The following is a 23405-nucleotide window of genomic DNA, read 5'->3' as shown; positions in this document are numbered from 1 at the left end:
AGCTGTGTGTTCTATATAGCTGTGTGTTCTCAAGTTGGGTGTTCTATAGCTGTGTGTTCTATATAGCTGTGTGTTCTATAGCTGTGTGTTCTATAGCTGTGTGTTCTATATAGCTGTGTGTTCTATAGCTGTGTGTTCTATATAGCTGTGTGTTCTATATAGCTGTGTGTTCTATAGCTGTGTGTTCTATATAGCTGTGTGTTCTATAGCTGTGTGTTCTATATAGCTGTGTGTTCTATAGCTGTGTGTTCTATAGCTGTGTGTTCTATATAGCTGTGTGTTCTATAGCTGTGTGTTCTATATAGCTGTGTGTTCTATATAGCTGTGTGTTCTATAGCTGTGTGTTCTATAGCTGTGTGTTCTATATAGCTGTGTGTTCTATAGCTGTGTGTTCTATAGCTGTGTGTTCTATATAGCTGTGTGTTCTATAGCTGTGTGTTCTATAGCTGTGTGTTCTATATAGCTGTGTGTTCTATAGCTGTGTGTTCTATAGCTGTGTGTTCTATATAGCTGTGTGTTCTATATAGCTGTGTGTTCTATAGCTGTGTGTTCTATAGCTGTGTGTTCTATAGCTGTGTGTTCTATAGCTGTGTGTTCTATATAGCTGTGTGTTCTATAGCTGTGTGTTCTATAGCTGTGTGTTCTATATAGCTGTGTGTTCTATAGCTGTGTGTTCTATAGCTGTGTGTTCTATATAGCTGTGTGTTCTATATAGCTGTGTGTTCTATAGCTGTGTGTTCTATAGCTGTGTGTTCTATATAGCTGTGTGTTCTATATAGCTGGGTGTTCTATATAGCTGGGTGTTCTATATAGCTGTGTGTTCTATATAGCTGTGTGTTCTATAGCTGTGTGTTCTATATAGCTGTGTGTTCTATATAGCTGTGTGTTCTATATAGCTGTGTGTTCTATAGCTGTGTGTTCTATAGCTGTGTGTTCTATAGCTGTGTGTTCTATATAGCTGGGTATTCTATATAGCTGTGTGTTCTATAGCTGTGTGTTCTATAACTGTGTGTTCTATATAGCTGTGTGTTCTATAGCTGTGTGTTCTATATAGCTGTGTGTTCTATAGCTGTGTGTTCTATATAGCTGTGTGTTCTATATAGCTGTGTGTTCTATAGCTGTGTGTTCTATATAGCTGTGTGTTCTATAGCTGTGTGTTCTATAGCTGTGTGTTCTATAGCTGTGTGTTCTATATAGCTGGGTGTTCTATATAGCTGTGTGTTCTATAGCTGTGTGTTCTATAACTGTGTGTTCTATATAGCTGTGTGTTCTATAGCTGTGTGTTCTATATAGCTGTGTGTTCTATATAGCTGTGTGTTCTATATAGCTGTGTGTTCTATAGCTGTGTGTTCTATATAGCTGTGTGTTCTATAGCTGTGTGTTCTATATAGCTGTGTGTTCTATAGCTGTGTGTTCTATATAGCTGTGTGTTCTATAGCTGTGTGTTCTATAGCTGTGTGTTCTATAGCTGTGTGTTCTATAGCTGTGTGTTCTATATAGCTGTGTGTTCTATAGCTGTGTGTTCTATATAGCTGTGTGTTCTATAACTGTGTGTTCTATAGCTGTGTGTTCTATATAGATGTGTGTTCTATAGCTGTGTGTTCTATAGCTGTGTGTTCTATATAGCTGTGTGTTCTATAGCTGTGTGTTATATGTAGCTGTGTGTTCTATATAGCTGTGTGTTCTATAGCTGTGTGTTCTATAGCTGTGTGTTCTATAGCTGTGTGTTCTATATAGCTGTGTGTTCTATAGCTGTGTGTTCTATAGCTGTGTGTTCTATAGCTGTGTTCGATATAGCTGTGTGTTCTGTAGCTGTGTGTTCTATATAGCTGTGTGTTCCGTAGCTGTGTGTTCTATATAGCTGTGTGTTCTATAGCTGTGTGTTCTATATAAATGTGTGTTCTATAGCTGTGTGTTCTATATAAATGTCTGTTCTATAGCTGTGTGTTCTATAGCTGTGTGTTTTATACTTGTGTTCTATATAGCTGTGTGTTCTATAGCTGTGTGTTCTATATAGCTGTGTGTTCTATAGCTGTGTGTTCTATATAGCTGTGTGTTCTATATAGCTATGTGTTATATGTAGCTGTGTGTTCTATATATAGCTGTGTGTTCTATATAGCTGTGTGTTATATGTAGCTGTGTGTTCTATATATAGCTGTGTGTTCTATATAGCTGTGTGTTCTATATAGCTATGTGTTATATGTAGCTGTGTGTTCTATATATAGCTGTGTGTTCTATATAGCTGTGTGTTATATGTAGCTGTGTGTTCTATATAGCTGTGTGTTATATATAGCTGTGTGTTCTATATAGCTGTGTGTTCTATATAGCTGTGTGTTCTATATAGCTGTGTGTTCTATATATAGCTGTGTGTTCTATATATAGCTGTGTGTTGTATATTGCTGTGTGTACTATATAGCTGTGTGTTATATGTAGCTGTGTGTTCTATATATAGCTGTGTTCTATATAGCTGGGTGTTCTATATAGATGTGTGTTCTATATAGATGTGTGTTCTATATAGCTGTGTGTTCTATATAGCTGTGTGTTCTATATAGCTGTGTGTTCTATATAGCTGTGTGTTCTATATAGCTGTGTGTTCTATATAGCTATGCCTTCTCCCTCTCCCTAGAGCAGCGTCCAGCTACTGTAATTGCTCCTGGTTCCCACACATTTAATGGCATTTCTTAGCAGTGTGTGTGTGTGTGTGTGTGTGTATGTTCATGACTGAATCACCACCGGGAACACACAGGCCTGGGCATGTGATGAGAGACGTAAGGAAGGAGGGAGCTAGGCAGAGAGGGAGTGGGTTTGCTCTCACTCCTCCTTGGTGTGACAGAGGGAGGGAGGGAGGATGATATAGTGATAGTTCATTGGATCTTCACAGAGATCTCCTGCCAACTTTCCAATTGGTCTCAAGGCGTTTGCTTGCTTCCCAGCCGAAACAGTTGGTACATATTATTACGAGGACATTTTGTGACGTTTCTGTTCGTTTTGGACTAGGTTTTCTCTACTGTTCAGGCACACAACATTTTTTCTGGAGGCCCAAGCAACCCTTTGTCAGTGATTGGTAAACAATAGGGATTCTTTTATAAAGTCTTTGTTGTCATTCAATGAGAGACGATTAATTTTCATGCACATTTTTCCATGTGAGAAATACTGCACCAAACATCTTAGTTAGATGTAAAACTGTGTGACTAAGATCTCCTTGGCAAAAACGTCAAAATGAATGACAGATTTCTTATCTTAGATTACTTCTGGCTATTTTGAGGAAGTGTATACTGGCTACAATGTCTCAAAATGGACAAGCAGTACTATTGCCGCTTTTTTCCTGTTTCTCAAGCAAAGGTCTTTTAAGGGTGTATGAGAACACACTAGGAGGGGCCAACCAAACTGGGAGGGGCCAGCTGAACTGGGAGGGGCCAACCAAACTGGGAGGGGCCAGCTGAACTGGGAGGGGCCAACTGAACTGGGAGGGTCCAGCTGAACTGGGAGGGTCCAGCTGAACTGGGAGGGGCCAGCTGAACTTGGAGGGGCCAGCTGAACTGGGAGGGGCCAGCTGAACTGGGAGGGGCCAGCTGAACTTGGAGGGGCCAGCTGAACTGGGAGGGGCCAGCTGAACTGGGAGGGGCCAGCTGAACTGGGAAGGGCCAGCTGAACTGGGAGGGGCCAGCTGAACTGGGAAGGGCCAGCCGAACTGAAGCATGCTGATGCCTTTAATGTTTTACTATTTTCTTGGCCATTTGAGTCAGGCCAGGATTAGGCCTACCTCTCAGTACAGTAGAAGAGGAAGAGGGTAAAGAGATGGAAGCAAATTATGTATGAATTCAGCAGTGTAGAGGAGATGTCTTCATCCCCTTTAAATATTTATCCTCTATGCCTTTACCTCTACATTTCTTTACATCTGTCGTGTCTTTGGTATCAGTAAAGTGAAGATTGTTATTTTATCAAATCAATTCTCTGTAATTATTATTACGTGATTAAACTAATCATGTAAATGTAATTAACTAGGAAGTCGGGGCACCAAGGAAAATATTCAGATTACAAAGTTATAATTTTCCTAATATAACTTTTCAGATATTTTAATATCTGATCAATTAGTCTTCTAATGAATGAATTATTCTTTACCTCACGTTAGTCTCATTCCAAATGTCATAAATTGTTGGTTGTCTGCACAAACCCAGTCTTCACTATGAATCATCCATACATCAATTGTCTTAATCATTTATTTACTAACTAACTAAATAATCACAGAAATGCATAACAAACAAACAAACAGTAGGTATGGTTACAAACAAATGGTAGGGGATGTGCCCTAGTGGGCTATACCGGTATGGCGGCTTGGTAGACAAAGGGACTGAGAAGGGCGTGAAAGACAGAGTTGATAATTATAACAATTGAAATGCTAATCCTTTGCACATGAATGCTCACTCATTCGGAATAAATATATATATTTATGCTCAGTGTGTCGTCGTGATCTCTGTTGGAATTGTTATTTTCTGTTGGAAAGTTCATCCGAGATTCTCTCTGCGTCCCTGGAGTCTTTGGTTAGAATAGATACTTCAGAGTAACATTCAGAAATGTTCTTATAGATAGATATTTTGGCGGTTGTCGGTCTTTGCGTTCAATGGTACATAATTCCAAGCTGCAGACTAGTAATTAGTATCGAAGATTTGCTCTTATTCTGTCGGTATCGATAGTCTCAGATTTTAACCACGTGGTTTGGTTAAGAATTCAGCAACCGAGGAATGCATGGTCTCTACTCAAACCTTAGCCCTCTCGGTAATCGAGGTACGCTTGGTCTGAAGGGAATTCCTCCAGGTGGGGGTTATATAAGTAACAGTAGAAAGGCTGTCCCATGATGCCAGATCAATGTCTGTGCTCATGGGAGTGGGCCAATGACTGGATTCTCTTTCATTAAACAGTTTAAAATCACATTACATAATTTCACAAATAGTTTCATCTTTACTCATTAATTTTATACAATAATTAGATGCAAATCTCATAATGGAGACTCTTGTTTAACCTCTCTAGGGGGTGTGGGATGCTACCGTCCCACCTGGCCAACATCCGGTGAAATTGCAGAGCGCCAAATACAAAACCAGAAATACTCATTATAAAAATTCATAAAACATACAAGTGTTATACATCAGTTTAAAGATGAACTTCTTGTTAATCCAACCACGGTGTCAGATTTCAAAAAGACTTTACGGCGAAAGCAAACCATGTGATTATCTGAGAACAACGCCCAGCAGACAAATCGTTACAAACAGTTACCAGCCAAGTAGAGGAGTAACACAAGTCAGAAATAGCGATACATTTAATCACTTACCTTTGATGATCTTCATATGGTTGCACTCACAAGACTCCCAGTTACACAATAAATGTTTGTTTTGTTCGATAAAGTCCTTTATATCCAAAAACCTCAGTTTTGTTGGTGCGTCTCTTCCCACCTGGCTCTCAGCCCAGAATGTTGCTGCAACAATCGCCCGATCTGATTGGTTCTCACCCAGGTCACAGTCTGTTTCAATGAGGGGGGGGGCATTTTGATTTTCACACAAACTCCATCTCTTCTTTCTCTTACATCTCTGTCTATTTCTCTCTCTCCCTGTCTCTCCCATCCCCCTTCTTTTAAAAAAAATACATTTGCTATGCGTGGCTGCGTGGTGCTTCATTGTAAACGATACGGTGTTAGATTTGACTTTCCAGTCGAGAGGCTGGCAGTTGGTGTTAGGGCCTCTTGTGAGTTAGTGTGTGTGTGCATTAATATGTATCAGTATGTATTAGTGTGTTTGTTTCCATTTGTCTCTGTTAAATGCTGACTGCCTCTCCTCTCCTCTCCCTCTCCTCTCCTCTCCTCTCCTCTCCTCTCCTCTCCTCTCCTCTCCTCTCCTCTCCTCTCCATAGACAGAAGTGCCTTGCCTGAAGCCTGTAGCTGTTTGGACCTTCTAGACCACACCAGGAGCCCAAGGACTGCCATCCCTGCCCGCTGAGCTTTCTGATCCCTGGTCCCTGGTGGTGCCCCCATCCTACCCATAATCCTTCCCTGCCACGTCTACCACCTCTCTGGAACTGTCTCTGCTCCCTTGTAGCCTGACTGTGACAACACATAGGATTTTCTTCCTTCTTTGTGGGTGAGAGGGGACTGTCCTCCCGCTGTCCCTCCCTCCACTCCACCCCCTGCTACCTGCTCCCTCTACACAACATGGGCCAACACGATCAATAATGTGTTTTGCCATCCATCTCGCCTGACAGTTTAGCTGAGGAAAGAGAGAGAGAGGAGGACAGAAGTTGAAACCGCCTATACAAAGCAAGCTTTCGTCAGTGCCACCAGCCCAGTGTCAGGCACTGGAGGAACCTCATCAGCCCCAGTAACAGGCTCTTAGGATGGGCAATAGATCCTAGGAGAGGCCCTGGCTCACCTCCACAAACAGGCCTTGGATAGAAAACACCGTCAGATTGGCTTGTTTCGTTTTGATTTCTCTCAGTGACATTAGAAGCAAACTTTCACACAGATCCTGAGACATCACTTTCTGCGTGGATATCCGTTGCTCTTAATCGGCTACTCCTGCCTGGTTCAAAATGGCGGTAAACCTGACACCTATTCGGGACACAAAATGGCTGACTCTGGAGGTGTGTCGTGAGTTCCAAAGAGGGACGTGCTCGCGTCCAGACAGTGAGTGTAAGTTTGCCCACCCTGCCAAGAGCTGCCAGGTGGAGAATGGACGAGTCATCGCCTGCTTTGACTCCCTCAAGGTGAGTCCTCAGCTGATTATGGATCTCTGAAGGTCCCACTCTGGGTTTAGGGTGAATTGTCTTTGGAGTCCACGCTCTCTGGTGGTTGAACATACCTATCATGCAATGGATTACCTGAATGTTTCAATCACTGTCAGCTTGTTCTTGAAGCAGGACACAAATGAAGAGGAAGGTGCATATGATGTGGATAGATCAGGATGAAGGAAAAGCAATAAGTGTCAGGAGGTTTGGAGCTCCTGCAAGAGGAAGCTGATGTCTGTAAGGAGAGATATTACTAAGATGTTAATAAAGACTTGGCTGGTCTGTAAGGAGAGATATTACTAAGATGTTAATAAAGACTTGGCTGGTCTGTAAGGAGAGATATTACTAAGATGTTAATAAAGACTTGGCTGGTCTGTAAGGACAGATATTACTAAGATCTTAATAAAGACTTGGCTGGTCTGTAAGGAGCGATATTACTAAGATGTTAATAAAGACTTGGGTGGTCTGTAAGGAGAGATATCACTATAGAGGTTCTTATAGACTTGGGTGGTCTGTAAGGAGAGATATCATTATAGAGGTTCTTATAGACTTGGGTGGTCTGTAAGGAGAGATATTACTATAAACTTTCATAAAGACTTGGCTGGTCTGTAAGGAGAGATATTACTAAGATGTTAATAAAGACTTGGCTGGTCTGTAAGGAGAGATATTACTATAAACTTTCATAAAGACTTGGCTGGTCTGTAAGGAGAGATATTACTAAGATGTTAATAAAGACTTGGCTGGTCTGTAAGGAGAGATATTACTAAGATCTTAATATAGACTTGGGTGGTCTGTAAGGAGAGATATTACTAAGATGTTAATAAAGACTTGGCTGGTCTGTAAGGAGAGATATTACTAAGATCTTAATAAAGACTTGGCTGGTCTGTAAGGAGAGATATTACTAAGATGTTAATAAAAGACTTGGCTGGTCTGTAAGGACAGATATTACTAAGATCTTAATAAAGACTTGGCTGGTCTGTAAGGAGAGATATTACTAAGATGTTAATAAAGACTTGGCTGGTCTGTAAGGACAGATATTACTAAGATCTTAATAAAGACTTGGCTGGTCTGTAAGGAGAGATATTACTAAGATCTTAATAAAGACTTGGCTGGTCTGTAAGGAGAGATATTACTAAGATGTTAATAAAGACTTGGGTGGTCTGTAAGGAGAGATATCACTATAGAGGTTCTTATAGACTTGGGTGGTCTGTAAGGAGAGATATCATTATAGAGGTTCTTATAGACATGGGTGGTCTGTAAGGAGAGATATTACTAAGATGTTAATAAAGACTTGGCTGGTCTGTAAGGAGAGATATTACTAAGATGTTAATAAAGACTTGGCTGGTCTGTAAGGAGAGATATTACTAAGATGTTAATAAAGACTTGGCTGGTCTGTAAGGAGAGATATTACTAAGATCTTAATAAAGACTTGGGTGGTCTGTAAGGAGAGATATTACTAAGATGTTAATAAAGACTTGGCTGGTCTGTAAGGAGAGATATTACTAAGATGTTAATAAAGACTTGGCTGGTCTGTAAGGAGAGATATTACTATAAACTTTCATAAAGACTTGGCTGGTCTGTAAGGAGAGATATTACTAAGATGTTAATAAAGACTTGGCTGGTCTGTAAGGAGAGATATTACTAAGATCTTAATAAAGACTTGGGTGGTCTGTAAGGAGAGATATTACTAAGATGTTAATAAAGACTTGGCTGGTCTGTAAGGAGAGATATTACTAAGATGTTAATAAAGACTTGGCTGGTCTGTAAGGAGAGATATTACTAAGATCTTTATAAAGACTTGGCTGGTCTGTAAGGAGAGATATTACTAAGATCTTAATAAAGACTTGGCTGGTCTGTAAGGAGAGATATTACTATAAACTTTCATAAAGACTTGGCTAGTCTGTAAGGAGAGATATTACTAAGATCTTAATAAAGACTTGGCTGGTCTGTAAGGAGAGATATTACTATAAACTTTCACAAAGACTTGTCTGGTCTACAGAATCTTAGAGTAGACATAGTTACACTTGTTTGTCTGAGTGTGTGTGTGTGTGTGTGTGTGTGTGTGTGTGTGTGTGTGTGTGTGTGTGTGTGTGTGTGTGTGTGTGTGTGTGTGTGTGTGTGTGTGTGTGTGTGTGTGTGTGTGTGTGTGTGTGTGTGTGTGTGTGTGTGTGTGTGTGTGTGTGTGTGTGGTGTGTGTGTGTGTGTGTGTGCGTGCGTGCGTGCGTGCAGTGGTAATGTGTAGCATACAATGTGTTATTTTGGGGTCACACACTCATAGTGGGGTCTCATTCAGCCCACAGGGCTCTCTGTAATTCACTGTCTATTTTTGATCTGGCACAGACACACACACTCCCACTACACCGAGAGAAAGAGAGAGAGAGAGACAGAGAGAGAGAGAGAGAGAGATAGAGGAGAAAGAGAGAGAGAGAGACAGAAGGAGAAAGAGAGAGAGATGGAGAGAGATCGAAGGAGAGAGCGAGAAAGAGAGAGAGAGAGAGAGAGAGAGAGAGAGAGAGAGAGAGAGAGAGAGAGAGAGAGAGGAGAGAGAGGAGAGAGAGAGAGAGAGAGAGAGAGAGAGAGAGAGAGAGAGAGAGAGAGAGAGAGAGAGAGAGAGAGAGAGAGAGAGAGAGAGAGAGAGAGAGAGAGAGAGAAACAGAGTAAAGGTGGCTACAAGTTTCACTTGACGTGCATGCATGTGGAAGGGCAGAGTCAGGTATCTTGGGGCAGCGTGCAATTTTGTCCACATCGTCATTGCGTTCCACCCAGAGAGGAAGTCCGCCTTGTGTAGTGTATATCCACTAGGGGGCGCAAGAGTAGCTTACCAAGCAAGAGGGGCTGAGGCACTCATTTTGGCTCTTAGCTAGTGACGAAATTTGAACAACGGGATCCGGTGTCATTTATCGTTTTTGTTTCCAAATTCTTGCTAGCTAAAAACGTCTGGCTAGTCTGGTGTTCTATGCTTTTGGCGCTACTTTTTAGCCGCAGAAGCAGAAGCAAAAACGTCTCTCCATAAATTACAATTGCTGTAGATTTTTACTTAGAAAATGGTGTGTTCTTCCCGCTGAACACTACAAGAGGATACAAAGGAGAAAACACGTCTATTGTCCAACCTGTGTGAAGTATTTTCCAGGAAATAAACGTTCAATACTTTCGGATGTTAGTTGCAAAATTTCACAACTTGCATTCCAGCTGCGTTGTAATTATAATTGTTCTGCAGGATCCGAGCAAACTCGGACAGCGATTACTACAACTGCAAGGGATTTTTCTCAATGGTCCTGATGACAGTCTGAGATGTAAAGTGTCATTTCATTATGATCGACATGGACCCATATAGTCCTGATGACAGTCTGAGATGTAAAGTGTCATTTCATTATGATCGACATGGACCCATATAGTCCTGATGACAGCCACAAAGTCGTAAACCCTAACTATTTCTACAATTCTCTTCTTAAAATGTGGTTTAAAACCTAATCCTACCCTTAACGCAAATCTCGAAAAAAAAAAAGCACAAAAAAGGAAGCTTACAGCTGGAACAGCAAGAACCAACAGCACATCCATCTCTTCCCTGTTTATACCTGAAGGGGTGTGGTGTAGACTGAAGGGGCGGGAGCTGAAGGGGTGTGGTGTAGACACAGGGGCGGGACCTGAAGGGGTGTGGTGTAGACTGAAGGGGCGGGACCTGAAGGAGTGTGGTGTAGACACAGGGACGGGACCTGAAGAGATGTGGTGGGGCCACAGGGGCGGGACCTGAAGGGGTGTGGTGTAGACTGAAGGGGCAGGACCTGAAGGAGTGTTGTTGACACAGGGGCGGGACCTGAAGAGATGTGCTCTAGACACAGGGATGGGACCTGAAGAGATGTGGTGTAGACACAGGGGCGGGACCTGAAGAGATGTGGTCTAGACACAGGGGCGGGACCTGAAGAGATGTGGTCTAGACACAGGGACGAGACCTGAAGAGATGTGGTCTAGACACAGGCACGGGACCTGAAGAGATGTGGTCTAGACACAGGGACGGGACCTGAAGAGATGTGGTGTAGACACAGGGACGAGACCTGAAGAGATGTGGTCTAGACACAGGGACGGGACCTGAAGAGATGTGGTCTAGACACAGGGACGGGACCTGAAGAGATGTGGTCTAGACACAGGGACGGGACCTGAAGAGATGTGGTGTTGACACAGGGACGGGACCTGAAGAGATGTGGTCTAGACACAGGGACGGGACCTGAAGAGATGTGGTGGGGACACAGGGACAAGACCTGAAGAGATGTGGTGTAGACACAGGGACGAGACCTGAAGAGATGTGGTGTTGACATCTCTAGCTGTAGCTGACTGTTTTTAATGGGGATGGCTTAATAATGTTTCTTCGATTGACACACCTTTGAGTCAATAGACTTTATGTAGGGCAGTGGGAGGAGCAAGACAGCAGGAGTGTGAGAAAGAGGGATATTCATAGACACAACAATACTGTAAAGGTATACAGACCCTCAGAAAACCCTACTGTGAATATTAGTAATGTATATACACTCTCATAAAGTCATACATTCAAAGATATAAACACTGTCACACACACATAAAGACATGCTCATAAATCATTTTCCAGGAGACAGTGAGAGACTGGGTCAGCTGGGGATGCCTCCAAGCACGGTTTCACATTACCTGGCAGCCCCTCTTAATAATGACACACACGCACACACAGACACACACAGACACACACAGACACGCGGACACGCAGACACGCAGACACGCAGACACGCAGACACGCAGACACGCAGACACAAGACCGAACTTCACTCCTTAGTTTTTTTCAGTTAGTGTACAGGGCTCTGTTCTCTGTTCTGTTTCCTATCAGATTGGCTGGCCAGTGTGTTATTCAGGGAAACAGTTGTAGCAGAGTAGTCTAGATGTCAGATCGAGGCCAAGGCAGTCTGGTGTTTGGAAAGGTTACAATGAGACGGTGTGTGTGTGTGTGTGTGTGTGTGTGTGTGTGTGTCTATGTGTGTGTGTTTGTGTTTCTATGTGTGTGTGTGTGTGTGTGTGTGTGTCTATGTGTGTGTGTGTTTTTGTGTGTGTGTGTGTGTGTGTCTATGTGTGTGTGTGTTTTTGTGTGTGTGTGTGTGTGTGTCTATGTGTGTGTGTGTGTTTGTGTGTGTGTTTGTCTATGTGTGTGTGTGTTTGTGTGTGTCTATGTGTGTGTGTGTGTGTGTGTGTGTGTGTGTGTGTGTGTGTGTGTGTGTGTGTGTGTGTGTGTGTGTGTGTGTGTGTCTATGTGTGTGTGTTTGTGTGCGCTCACAATGCCAAAGCCATGCAGGGTCAGAGCTATGAATTTCCAGTAAGTGTACAAACCCACATACACACACATGCACATGCACGTACACATACATACACATTCACATATACACATACATACACATAAACATACACACTCACGTACGTACATACATTTATACATACACATCCAGGCCTATGCCTTCTTCCCAAAGCTAAGTCTGTTGTATGCACCCGTTCCATGTCCTTTTGACACAATGATATATTTCCTTGGATGAATTCAGAAGTAAGAGGGACAGTGAGAGAGGGTGGAGTTACAATAGTAACATATGTGTTCTCTCTCTATCTCTCTTCAATATCAGATTTTCCACATTCCTGTTTACACAATGTTGCTTAATTTAGCTTTGGATGCAAGACAGAGGAAGGTACAGACGGGCTGAGATTGATGAAGGGAGAGGAGTGGGTACAGATGGGCTGAGAGATGAAGGGAGGGAAGTGGGTACAGATGGGCTGAGAGATGAAGGGAGGGAAGTGGGTACAGATGGGCTGAGAGATGAAGGGAGAGGAGTGGGTACAGATGGGCTGAGAGATGAAGGGAGGGAAGTGGGTACAGATGGGCTGAGAGATGAAGGGAGGGAAGTGGGTACAGATGGGCTGAGAGATGAAGGGAGGGAAGTGGGTACAGATGGGCTGAGAGATGAAGGGAGAGGAGTGGGTACAGATGGGCTGAGAGATGAAGGGAGAGGAGTGGGTACAGATGGGCTGAGAGATGAAGGGAGAGGAGTGGGTACAGATGGGCTGAGAGAGATGAAGGGAAGGAAATGGGTACAGACGGGCTGAGAGATGAAGGGAGGGAAGTGGGTACAGACGGGCTTAGAGAGATGAAGAGAGAAAAGCAGGTACAGACGGGCTGAGAGAGATGAAGGATGGGAAGAGGGTACAGAAGGGCTGAAAGAGATGAAGGGAGGGAAGAGGGTACAGACGGGCTGAGAGAGATGAAGGATGGGAAGAGGGTACAGACGGGCTGAGAGAGATGAAGGGAGGGAAGAGGGTACAGACGGGCTGAGAGAGATGAAGGATGGGAAGAGGGTACAGACAGGCTGAGAGAGATGAAGGGAGGGAAGAGGGTACAGACGGGCTGAGAGAGATGAAGGATGGGAAGAGGGTACAGACGGGCTGAGAGAGATGAAGGGAGGGAAGAGGGTACAGACGGGCTGAGAGAGATGAAGGATGGGAAGAGGGTACAGACGGGCTGAGAGAGATGAAGGGAGGGAAGAGGGTACAGACGGGCTGAGAGAGATGAAGGGAGGGAAGAGGGTACAGACGGGCTGAGAGAGATGAAGGATGGGAAGAGGGTACAGACGGGCTGAGAGAGATGAAGAGAGAAAAGCAGGTACAGACGGGCTGAGAGAGATGAAGGATGGGAAGAGGGTACAGACGGGCTGAGAGAGATGAAGGATGGGAAGAGGGTACAGACGGGCTGAGAGAGATGAAGGATGGGAAGAGGGTACAGACAGGCTGAGAGAGATGAAGGGAGGGAAGAGGGTACAGACGGGCTGAGAGAGATGAAGGATGGGAAGAGGGTACAGACGGGCTGAGAGAGATGAAGGGAGGGAAGAGGGTACAGACGGGCTGAGAGAGATGAAGGGAGGGAAGAGGGTACAGACGGGCTGAGAGAGATGAAGGATGGGAAGAGGGTACAGACGGGCTGAGAGAGATGAAGAGAGAAAAGCAGGTACAGACGGGCTGAGAGAGATGAAGGATGGGAAGAGGGTACAGACGGGCTGAGGGAGATGAAGGGAGGGAAGAGGGTACAGACGGGCTGAGAGAGATGAAGGATGGGAAGAGGGTACAGACGGGCTGAGGGAGATGAAGGGAGGGAAGAGGGTACAGACGGGCTGAGAGAGATGAAGGATGGGAAGAGGGTACAGACGGGCTGAGGGAGATGAAGGGAGGGAAGAGGGTACAGACGGGCTGAGAGAGATGAAGGATGGGAAGAGGGTACAGACGGGCTGAGGGAGATGAAGGGAGGGAAGAGGGTACAGACGGGCTGAGAGAGATGAAGGATGGGAAGAGGGTACAGACGGGCTGAGGGAGATGAAGGGAGGGAAGAGGGTACAGACGGGCTGAGAGAGATGAAGGATGGGAAGAGGGTACAGACGGGCTGAGAGAGATGAAGGGAGGGAAGAGGGTACAGACGGGCTGAGAGAGATGAAGGGAGGGAAGAGGGTACAGACGGGCTGAGAGAGATGAAGGGAGGGAAGAGGGTAAAGACGGGCTGAGAGAATTGTAGCGAAGGAAGCAGGTACACGGCGGGACTCTCCAGGATGATTTGTCTTCTCACCGTCATCTCTGCTTAGATAAATGCAAGAAAGAGAGAGAGAACAGTGGATTTGGGGTTTAACAAAAACTCCCTCCCTCCTGCTTTCTCTACCTCTACTCCTGTCTGTCCATCTCCACCTCTACCCCTGTCTGTCCATCTCCACCTCTACCCCTGTCTGTCCATCTCCACCTCTACCCCTGTCTATCCATCTATACCTCTACCCCTGTCTGTCCATCTCCACCTCTACCCCTGTCTGTCCATCTCCACCTCTACCCCTGTCTGTCCATCTCCACCTCTACCCCTGTCTATCCATCTATACCTCTACCCCTGTCTATCCATCTCCACCTCTACCCCTGTCTGTCCATCTCTACCTCTACCCCTGTCTATCCATCTATACCTCTACCCCTGTCTATCCATCTCTACCTCTACCCCTGTCTATCCATCTCTACCTCTACCCCTGTCTGTCCATCTCCATCTCTACCCCTGTCTGTCCATCTCTACCTCTACCCCTGTCTGTCCATCTCCACCCCTGTCTGTCCATCTCCACCTCTACCCCTGTCTGTCCATCACCATCTCTACCCCTGTCTGTCCATCTCTACCTCTACCCCTGTCTGTCATTCTCCATCTCTACCCCTGTCTATCCATCTCTACCTCTACCCCTGTCTATCCATCTCTACCCCTGTCTGTCCATCTCCACCTCTACCTCTGTCTATCCATCTATATCTCTACCCCTGTCTGTCCATCTCCACCTCTACCCCTGTCTATCCATCTCCACCTCTACCCCTGTCTATCCATCTCCACCTCTACCCCTGTCTGTCCATCTCTACCTCTACCCCTGTCTGTCCATCTCCATCTCTACCCCTGTCTGTCCATCTCCACCTCTACCCCTGTCTGTCCATCTCTACCTCTACCCCTGTCTATCCATCTATACCTCTACCCCTGTCTATCCATCTCCACCTCTACCCCTGTCTGTCCATCTCTACCTCTACCCCTGTCTATCCATCTATACCTCTACCCCTGTCTATCCATCTCCACCTCTACCCCTGTCTATCTATCTCTACCTCTACCCCTGTCTATCCATCTATACCTCTACCCCTGTCTATCCATCTCTACCTCTACCCCTGTCTATCCATCTCTACCTCTACCCCTGTCTATCCATCTCTACCTCTACCCCTGTCTGTCCATCTCCATCTCTACCCCTGTCTGTCCATCTATACCTCTACCCCTGTCTGTCCATCTCTACCTCTACCCCTGTCTGTCCATCTCCACCCCTGTCTGTCCATCTCCACCTCTACCCCTGTCTGTCCATCACCATCTCTACCCCTGTCTGTCCATCTCTACCTCTACCCCTGTCTGTCCATCTCCATCTCTACCCCTGTCTATCCATCTCTTCCCCTGTCTGTCCATCTCCACCTCTACCCCTGTCTGTCCATCTACACCTCTACCCCTGTCTACCCATCTATACCTCTACCCCTGTCTGTCCATCTATATCTCTACCCCTGTCTGTCCATCTCCACCTCTACCCCTGTCTATCCATCTCCACCTCTACCCCTGTCTATCCATCTCCACCTCTACCCCTGTCTATCCATCTCTACCTCTACCCCTGTCTGTCCAGCTCCATCTCTACCCCTGTCTGTCCATCTCTACCTCTACCCCTGTCTGTCCATCTCCATCTCTACCCCTGTCTGTCCATCTCCATCTCTACCCCTGTCTGTCCATCTCTACCTCTACCACTGTCTGTCCATCTCCATCTCTACCCCTGTCTGTCCATCTCCATCTCTACCCCTGTCTATCCATCTCTACCTCTACCCCTGTCTGTCCATCTATACCTCTACCCCTGTCTATCCATCTCTACCTCTACCCCTGTCTATCCATCTCTACCTCTACCCCTGTCTATCCATCTCTACCTCTACCCCTGTCTATCCATCTATACATCTACTCCTGTCTATCCATCTCCACCTCTACCCCTGTCTATCCATCTCTACCTCTACCCCTGTCTATCCATCTATACCTCTACCCCTGTCTATCCATCTCTACCTCTACCCCTGTCTATCCATCTCTACCTCTATCCCTGTCTATCCATCTATACCTCTACCCCTGTCTGTCCATCTCCATCTCTACCCCTGTCTGTCCATCTATACCTCTACCCCTGTCTGTCCATCTCTACCTCTACCCCGGTCTGTCCATCTCCACCCCTGTCTGTCCATCTCCACCTCTACCCCTGTCTGTCCATCACCATCTCTACCCCTGTCTGTCCATCTCTACCTCTACCCCTGTCTGTCCATCTCCATCTCTACCCCTGTCTATCCATCTCTACCTCTACCCCTGTCTATCCATCTCTACCCCTGTCTGTCCATCTCTACCTCTACCCCTGTCTGTCCATCTCCACCTCTACCCCTGTCTGTCCATCTCTACCTCTACCCCTGTCTGTCCATCTCCATCTCTACCCCTGTCTATCCATCTCTACCTCTACCCCTGTCTATCCATCTCCACCCCTGTCTGTCCATCTCTACCTCTACCCCTGTCTGTCCATCTCCATCTCTACCCCTGTCTGTCCATCTCCACCTCTACCCCTGTCTGTCCATCTCCACCTCTACCCCTGTCTATCCATCTCTACCTCTACCCCTGTCTGTCCATCTATACCTCTACCCCTGTCTATCCATCTCTACCTCTACCCCTGTCTATCCATCTCTACCTCTACCCCTGTCTATCCATCTATACATCTACTCCTGTCTATCCATCTCCACCTCTACCCCTGTCTATCCATCTCTACCTCTACCCCTGTCTATCCATCTATACCTCTACCCCTGTCTATCCATCTCTACCTCTACCCCTGTCTATCCATCTCTACCTCTATCCCTGTCTATCCATCTATACCTCTACCCCTGTCTGTCCATCTCCATCTCTACCCCTGTCTGTCCATCTATACCTCTACCCCTGTCTGTCCATCTCTACCTCTACCCCGGTCTGTCCATCTCCACCCCTGTCTGTCCATCTCCACCTCTACCCCTGTCTGTCCATCACCATCTCTACCCCTGTCTGTCCATCTCTACCTCTACCCCTGTCTGTCCATCTCCATCTCTACCCCTGTCTATCCATCTCTACCTCTACCCCTGTCTATCCATCTCTACCCCTGTCTGTCCATCTCTACCTCTACCCCTGTCTGTCCATCTCCACCTCTACCCCTGTCTGTCCATCTATACCTCTACCCCTGTCTACCCATCTCTTCCCCTGTCTGTCCATCTCCACCTCTACCCCTGTCTGTCCATCTACACCTCTACCCCTGTCTACCCATCTATACCTCTACCCCTGTCTGTCCATCTATATCTCTACCCCTGTCTGTCCATCTCCACCTCTACCCCTGTCTATCCATCTCCACCTCTACCCCTGTCTATCCATCTCCACCTCTACCCCTGTCTATCCATCTCTACCTCTACCCCTGTCTGTCCATCTCCATCTCTACCCCTGTCTGTCCATCTCTACCTCTACCCCTGTCTGTCCATCTCCATCTCTACCCCTGTCTGTCCATCTCCATCTCTACCCCTGTCTGTCCATCTCTACCTCTACCACTGTCTGTCCATCTCCATCTCTACCCCTGTCTGTCCATCTCCACCTCTACCCCTGTCTATCCATCTCTACCTCTACCCCTGTCTGTCCATCTATACCTCTACCCCTGTCTATCCATCTCTACCTCTACCCCTGTCTATCCATCTCTACCTCTACCCCTGTCTATCCATCTCTACCTCTACCCCTGTCTATCCATCTATACATCTACTCCTGTCTATCCATCTCCACCTCTACCCCTGTCTATCCATCTCTACCTCTACCCCTGTCTATCCATCTATACCTCTACCCCTGTCTATCCATCTATACCTCTACCCCTGTCTATCCATCTCTACCTCTACCCCTGTCTATCCATCTCTACCTCTATCCCTGTCTATCCATCTATACCTCTACCCCTGTCTGTCCATCTCCATCTCTACCCCTGTCTGTCCATCTATACCTCTACCCCTGTCTGTCCATCTCTACCTCTACCCCGGTCTGTCCATCTCCACCCCTGTCTGTCCATCTCCACCTCTACCCCTGTCTGTCCATCACCATCTCTACCCCTGTCTGTCCATCTCTACCTCTACCCCTGTCTGTCCATCTCCATCTCTACCCCTGTCTATCCATCTCTACCTCTACCCCTGTCTATCCATCTCTACCCCTGTCTGTCCATCTCTACCTCTACCCCTGTCTGTCCATCTCCACCTCTACCCCTGTCTGTCCATCTCTACCTCTACCCCTGTCTGTCCATCTCCATCTCTACCCCTGTCTATCCATCTCTACCTCTACCCCTGTCTATCCATCTCCACCCCTGTCTGTCCATCTCTACCTCTACCCCTGTCTGTCCATCTCCATCTCTACCCCTGTCTGTCCATCTCCACCTCTACCCCTGTCTGTCCATCTCCACCTCTACCCCTGTCTATCCATCTCTACCTCTACCCCTGTCTGTCCATCTATACCTCTACCCCTGTCTATCCATCTCTACCTCTACCCCTGTCTATCCCATCTCTACCTCTACCCCTGTCTATCCATCTATACATCTACTCCTGTCTATCCATCTCCACCTCTACCCCTGTCTATCCATCTCTACCTCTACCCCTGTCTATCCATCTATACCTCTACCCCTGTCTATCCATCTCTACCTCTACCCCTGTCTATCCATCTCTACCTCTATCCCTGTCTATCCATCTATACCTCTACCCCTGTCTGTCCATCTCCATCTCTACCCCTGTCTGTCCATCTATACCTCTACCCCTGTCTGTCCATCTCTACCTCTACCCCGGTCTGTCCATCTCCACCCCTGTCTGTCCATCTCCACCTCTACCCCTGTCTGTCCATCACCATCTCTACCCCTGTCTGTCCATCTCTACCTCTACCCCTGTCTGTCCATCTCCATCTCTACCCCTGTCTATCCATCTCTACCTCTACCCCTGTCTATCCATCTCTACCCCTGTCTGTCCATCTCTACCTCTACCCCTGTCTGTCCATCTCCACCTCTACCCCTGTCTGTCCATCTCTACCTCTACCCCTGTCTGTCCATCTCCATCTCTACCCCTGTCTATCCATCTCTACCTCTACCCCTGTCTATCCATCTCTACCCCTGTCTGTCCATCTCTACCTCTACCCCTGTCTGTCCATCTCCATCTCTACCCCTGTCTGTCCATCTCCACCTCTACCCCTGTCTGTCCATCTCCACCTCTACCCCTGTCTATCCATCTCTACCTCTACCCCTGTCTGTCCATCTATACCTCTACCCCTGTCTGTCCATCTCCACCTCTACCCCTGTCTATCCTTCTCTACCTCTACCCCTGTCTGTCCATCTATACCTCTACCCCGTCTGTCCATCTCTACCTCTACCCCTGTCTATCCATCTGTACCTCTACCCCTGTCTATCCATCTCCACCTCTACCCCTGTCTGTCCATCTATACCTCTACCCCTGTCTATCCATCTATACCTCTACCCCTGTCTATCCATCTCCACCTCTACCCCTGTCTGTCCATCTCTACCTCTACCCCTGTCTATCCATCTATACCTCTACCCCTGTCTATCCATCTATACCTCTACCCCTGTCTATCCATCTCCACCTCTACCCCTGTCTATCCATCTCTACCTCTACCCCTGTCTATCCATCTATACCTCTACCCCTGTCTATCCATCTCTACCTCTACCCCTGTCTATCCATCTCTACCTCTACCCCTGTCTGTCCATCACCATCTCTACCCCTGTCTGTCCATCTCTACCTCTACCCCTGTCTGTCCATCTCCATCTCTACCCCTGTCTATCCATCTCTACCTCTACCCCTGTCTATCCATCTCTACCCCTGTCTGTCCATCTCTACCTCTACCCCTGTCTGTCCATCTCCACCTCTACCCCTGTCTGTCCATCTACACCTCTACCCCTGTCTGTCCATCTATATCTCTACCCCTGTCTGTCCATCTCCACCTCTACCCCTGTCTATCCATCTCCACCTCTACCCCTGTCTATCCATCTCCACCTCTACCCTTGTCTATCCATCTCCACCTCTACCCCTGTCTGTCCATCTCTACCTCTACCCCTGTCTGTCCATCTCCACCTCTACCCCTGTCTGTCCATCTCCACCTCTACCCCTGTGTATCCATCTCTACCTCTACCCCTGTCTGTCCATCTCTACCTCTACCCCTGTCTATCCATCTATACCTCTACCCCTGTCTATCCATCTATACCTCTACCCCTGTCTATCCATCTCCACCTCTACCCCTGTCTATCCATCTCTACCTCTACCCCTGTCTATCCATCTATACCTCTACCCCTGTCTATCCATCTCTACCTCTACCCCTGTCTATCCATCTCTACCTCTACCCCTGTCTATCCATCTCTACCTCTACCCCTGTCTGTCCATCTCCATCTCTACCCCTGTCTGTCCATCTATACCTCTACGCCTGTCTGTCCATCTCTACCTCTACCCCTGTCTGTCCATCTCCACCCCTGTCTGTCCATCTCCACCTCTACCCCTGTCTGTCCATCACCATCTCTACCCCTGTCTGTCCATCTCTACCTCTACCCCTGTCTGTCCATCTCCATCTCTACCCCTGTCTATCCATCTCTACCTCTACCCCTGTCTATCCATCTCTACCCCTGTCTGTCCATCTCTACCTCTACCCCTGTCTGTCCATCTCCACCTCTACCCCTGTCTGTCCATCTACACCTCTACCCCTGTCTACCCATCTATACCTCTACCCCTGTCTGTCCATCTATATCTCTACCCCTGTCTGTCCATCTCCACCTCTACCCCTGTCTATCCATCTCCACCTCTACCCCTGTCTATCCATCTCCACCTCTACCCCTGTCTGTCCATCTCTACCTCTACCCCTGTCTATCCATCTCTACCTCTACCCCTGTCTATCCATCTATACCTCTACCCCTGTCTATCCATCTCCACCTCTACCCCTGTGTATCCATCTCTACCTCTACCCCTGTCTATCCATCTATACCTCTACCCCTGTCTATCCATCTCTACCTCTATCCCTGTCTATCCATCTATACCTCTACCCCTGTCTGTCCATCTCTACCTCTACCCCTGTCTGTCCATCTATACCTCTACCCCTGTCTGTCCATCTCTACCTCTACCCCGGTCTGTCCATCTCCACCCCTGTCTGTCCATCTCTACCTCTACCCCTGTCTATCCATCTATACCTCTACCCCTGTCTATCCATCTCCACCTCTACCCCTGTCTATCTATCTCTACCTCTACCCCTGTCTATCCATCTATACCTCTACCCCTGTCTATCCATCTCTACCTCTACCCCTGTCTATCCATCTCTACCTCTACCCCTGTCTATCCATCTCTACCTCTACCCCTGTCTGTCCATCTCCATCTCTACCCCTGTCTGTCCATCTATACCTCTACCCCTGTCTGTCCATCTCTACCTCTACCCCTGTCTGTCCATCTATACCTCTACCCCTGTCTGTCCATCTCTACCTCTACCCCGGTCTGTCCATCTCCACCCCTGTCTGTCCATCTCTACCTCTACCCCTGTCTATCCATCTATACCTCTACCCCTGTCTATCCATCTCCACCTCTACCCCTGTCTATCCATCTCTACCTCTACCCCTGTCTATCCATCTATACCTCTACCCCTGTCTATCCATCTCTACCTCTACCCCTGTCTATCCATCTCTACCTCTACCCCTGTCTATCCATCTATACCTCTACCCCTGTCTGTCCATCTCCATCTCTACCCCTGTCTGTCCATCTATACCTCTACCCCTGTCTGTCCATCTCTACCTCTACCCCGGTCTGTCCATCTCCACCCCTGTCTGTCCATCTCCACCTCTACCCCTGTCTGTCCATCACCATCTCTACCCCTGTCTGTCCATCTCTACCTCTACCCCTGTCTGTCCATCTCCATCTCTACCCCTGTCTATCCATCTCTACCTCTACCCCTGTCTATCCATCTCTACCCCTGTCTGTCCATCTCTACCTCTACCCCTGTCTGTCCATCTCCACCTCTACCCCTGTCTGTCCATCTCTACCTCTACCCCTGTCTGTCCATCTCCATCTCTACCCCTGTCTATCCATCTCTACCTCTACCCCTGTCTATCCATCTCTACCCCTGTCTGTCCATCTCTACCTCTACCCCTGTCTGTCCATCTCCATCTCTACCCCTGTCTGTCCATCTCCACCTCTACCCCTGTCTGTCCATCTCCACCTCTACCCCTGTCTATCCATCTCTACCTCTACCCCTGTCTGTCCATCTATACCTCTACCCCTGTCTGTCCATCTCCACCTCTACCCCTGTCTATCCTTCTCTACCTCTACCCCTGTCTGTCCATCTATACCTCTACCCCGTCTGTCCATCTCTACCTCTACCCCTGTCTATCCATCTGTACCTCTACCCCTGTCTATCCATCTCCACCTCTACCCCTGTCTGTCCATCTATACCTCTACCCCTGTCTATCCATCTATACCTCTACCCCTGTCTATCCATCTCCACCTCTACCCCTGTCTGTCCATCTCTACCTCTACCCCTGTCTATCCATCTATACCTCTACCCCTGTCTATCCATCTATACCTCTACCCCTGTCTATCCATCTCCACCTCTACCCCTGTCTATCCATCTCTACCTCTACCCCTGTCTATCCATCTATACCTCTACCCCTGTCTATCCATCTCTACCTCTACCCCTGTCTATCCATCTCTACCTCTACCCCTGTCTGTCCATCACCATCTCTACCCCTGTCTGTCCATCTCTACCTCTACCCCTGTCTGTCCATCTCCATCTCTACCCCTGTCTATCCATCTCTACCTCTACCCCTGTCTATCCATCTCTACCCCTGTCTGTCCATCTCTACCTCTACCCCTGTCTGTCCATCTCCACCTCTACCCCTGTCTGTCCATCTACACCTCTACCCCTGTCTGTCCATCTATATCTCTACCCCTGTCTGTCCATCTCCACCTCTACCCCTGTCTATCCATCTCCACCTCTACCCCTGTCTATCCATCTCCACCTCTACCCTTGT

General features: G+C 47.2%; 1 protein-coding gene across 7 annotated transcripts in view; it reads left to right on the top strand.

Annotated features, from left to right (window-relative positions):
* LOC106581498 (muscleblind-like protein 1) overlaps positions 1 to 23405 on the top strand; it is a 155545-nt gene that overhangs the window by 35569 nt on the left and 96571 nt on the right. For 6 of the 7 annotated variants that reach the window (XM_082966786.1, XM_082966784.1, XM_082966785.1 and 3 more), the window contains exon 3: positions 5906 to 6750. In XM_082966786.1, coding sequence (XP_082822912.1) covers positions 6577 to 6750 — 174 coding nt within the window. In that variant the 5' untranslated portion in view covers positions 5906 to 6576. Of the gene's footprint in view, positions 1 to 5901; positions 6751 to 23405 lie in introns of all 7 variants that reach the window. The other variant, XM_014163581.3, reaches the window with a different exon arrangement.

The sequence above is a fragment of the Salmo salar genome, chromosome 20 (genome assembly GCF_965601325.2).
Source record: "Salmo salar chromosome 20, fSalSal1, whole genome shotgun sequence".
Lineage (NCBI taxonomy): Eukaryota > Metazoa > Chordata > Actinopteri > Salmoniformes > Salmonidae > Salmo > Salmo salar.
Note: the sequence above shows the minus strand (reverse complement) of the source record. Positions and strands in the feature narration are given on the sequence as shown.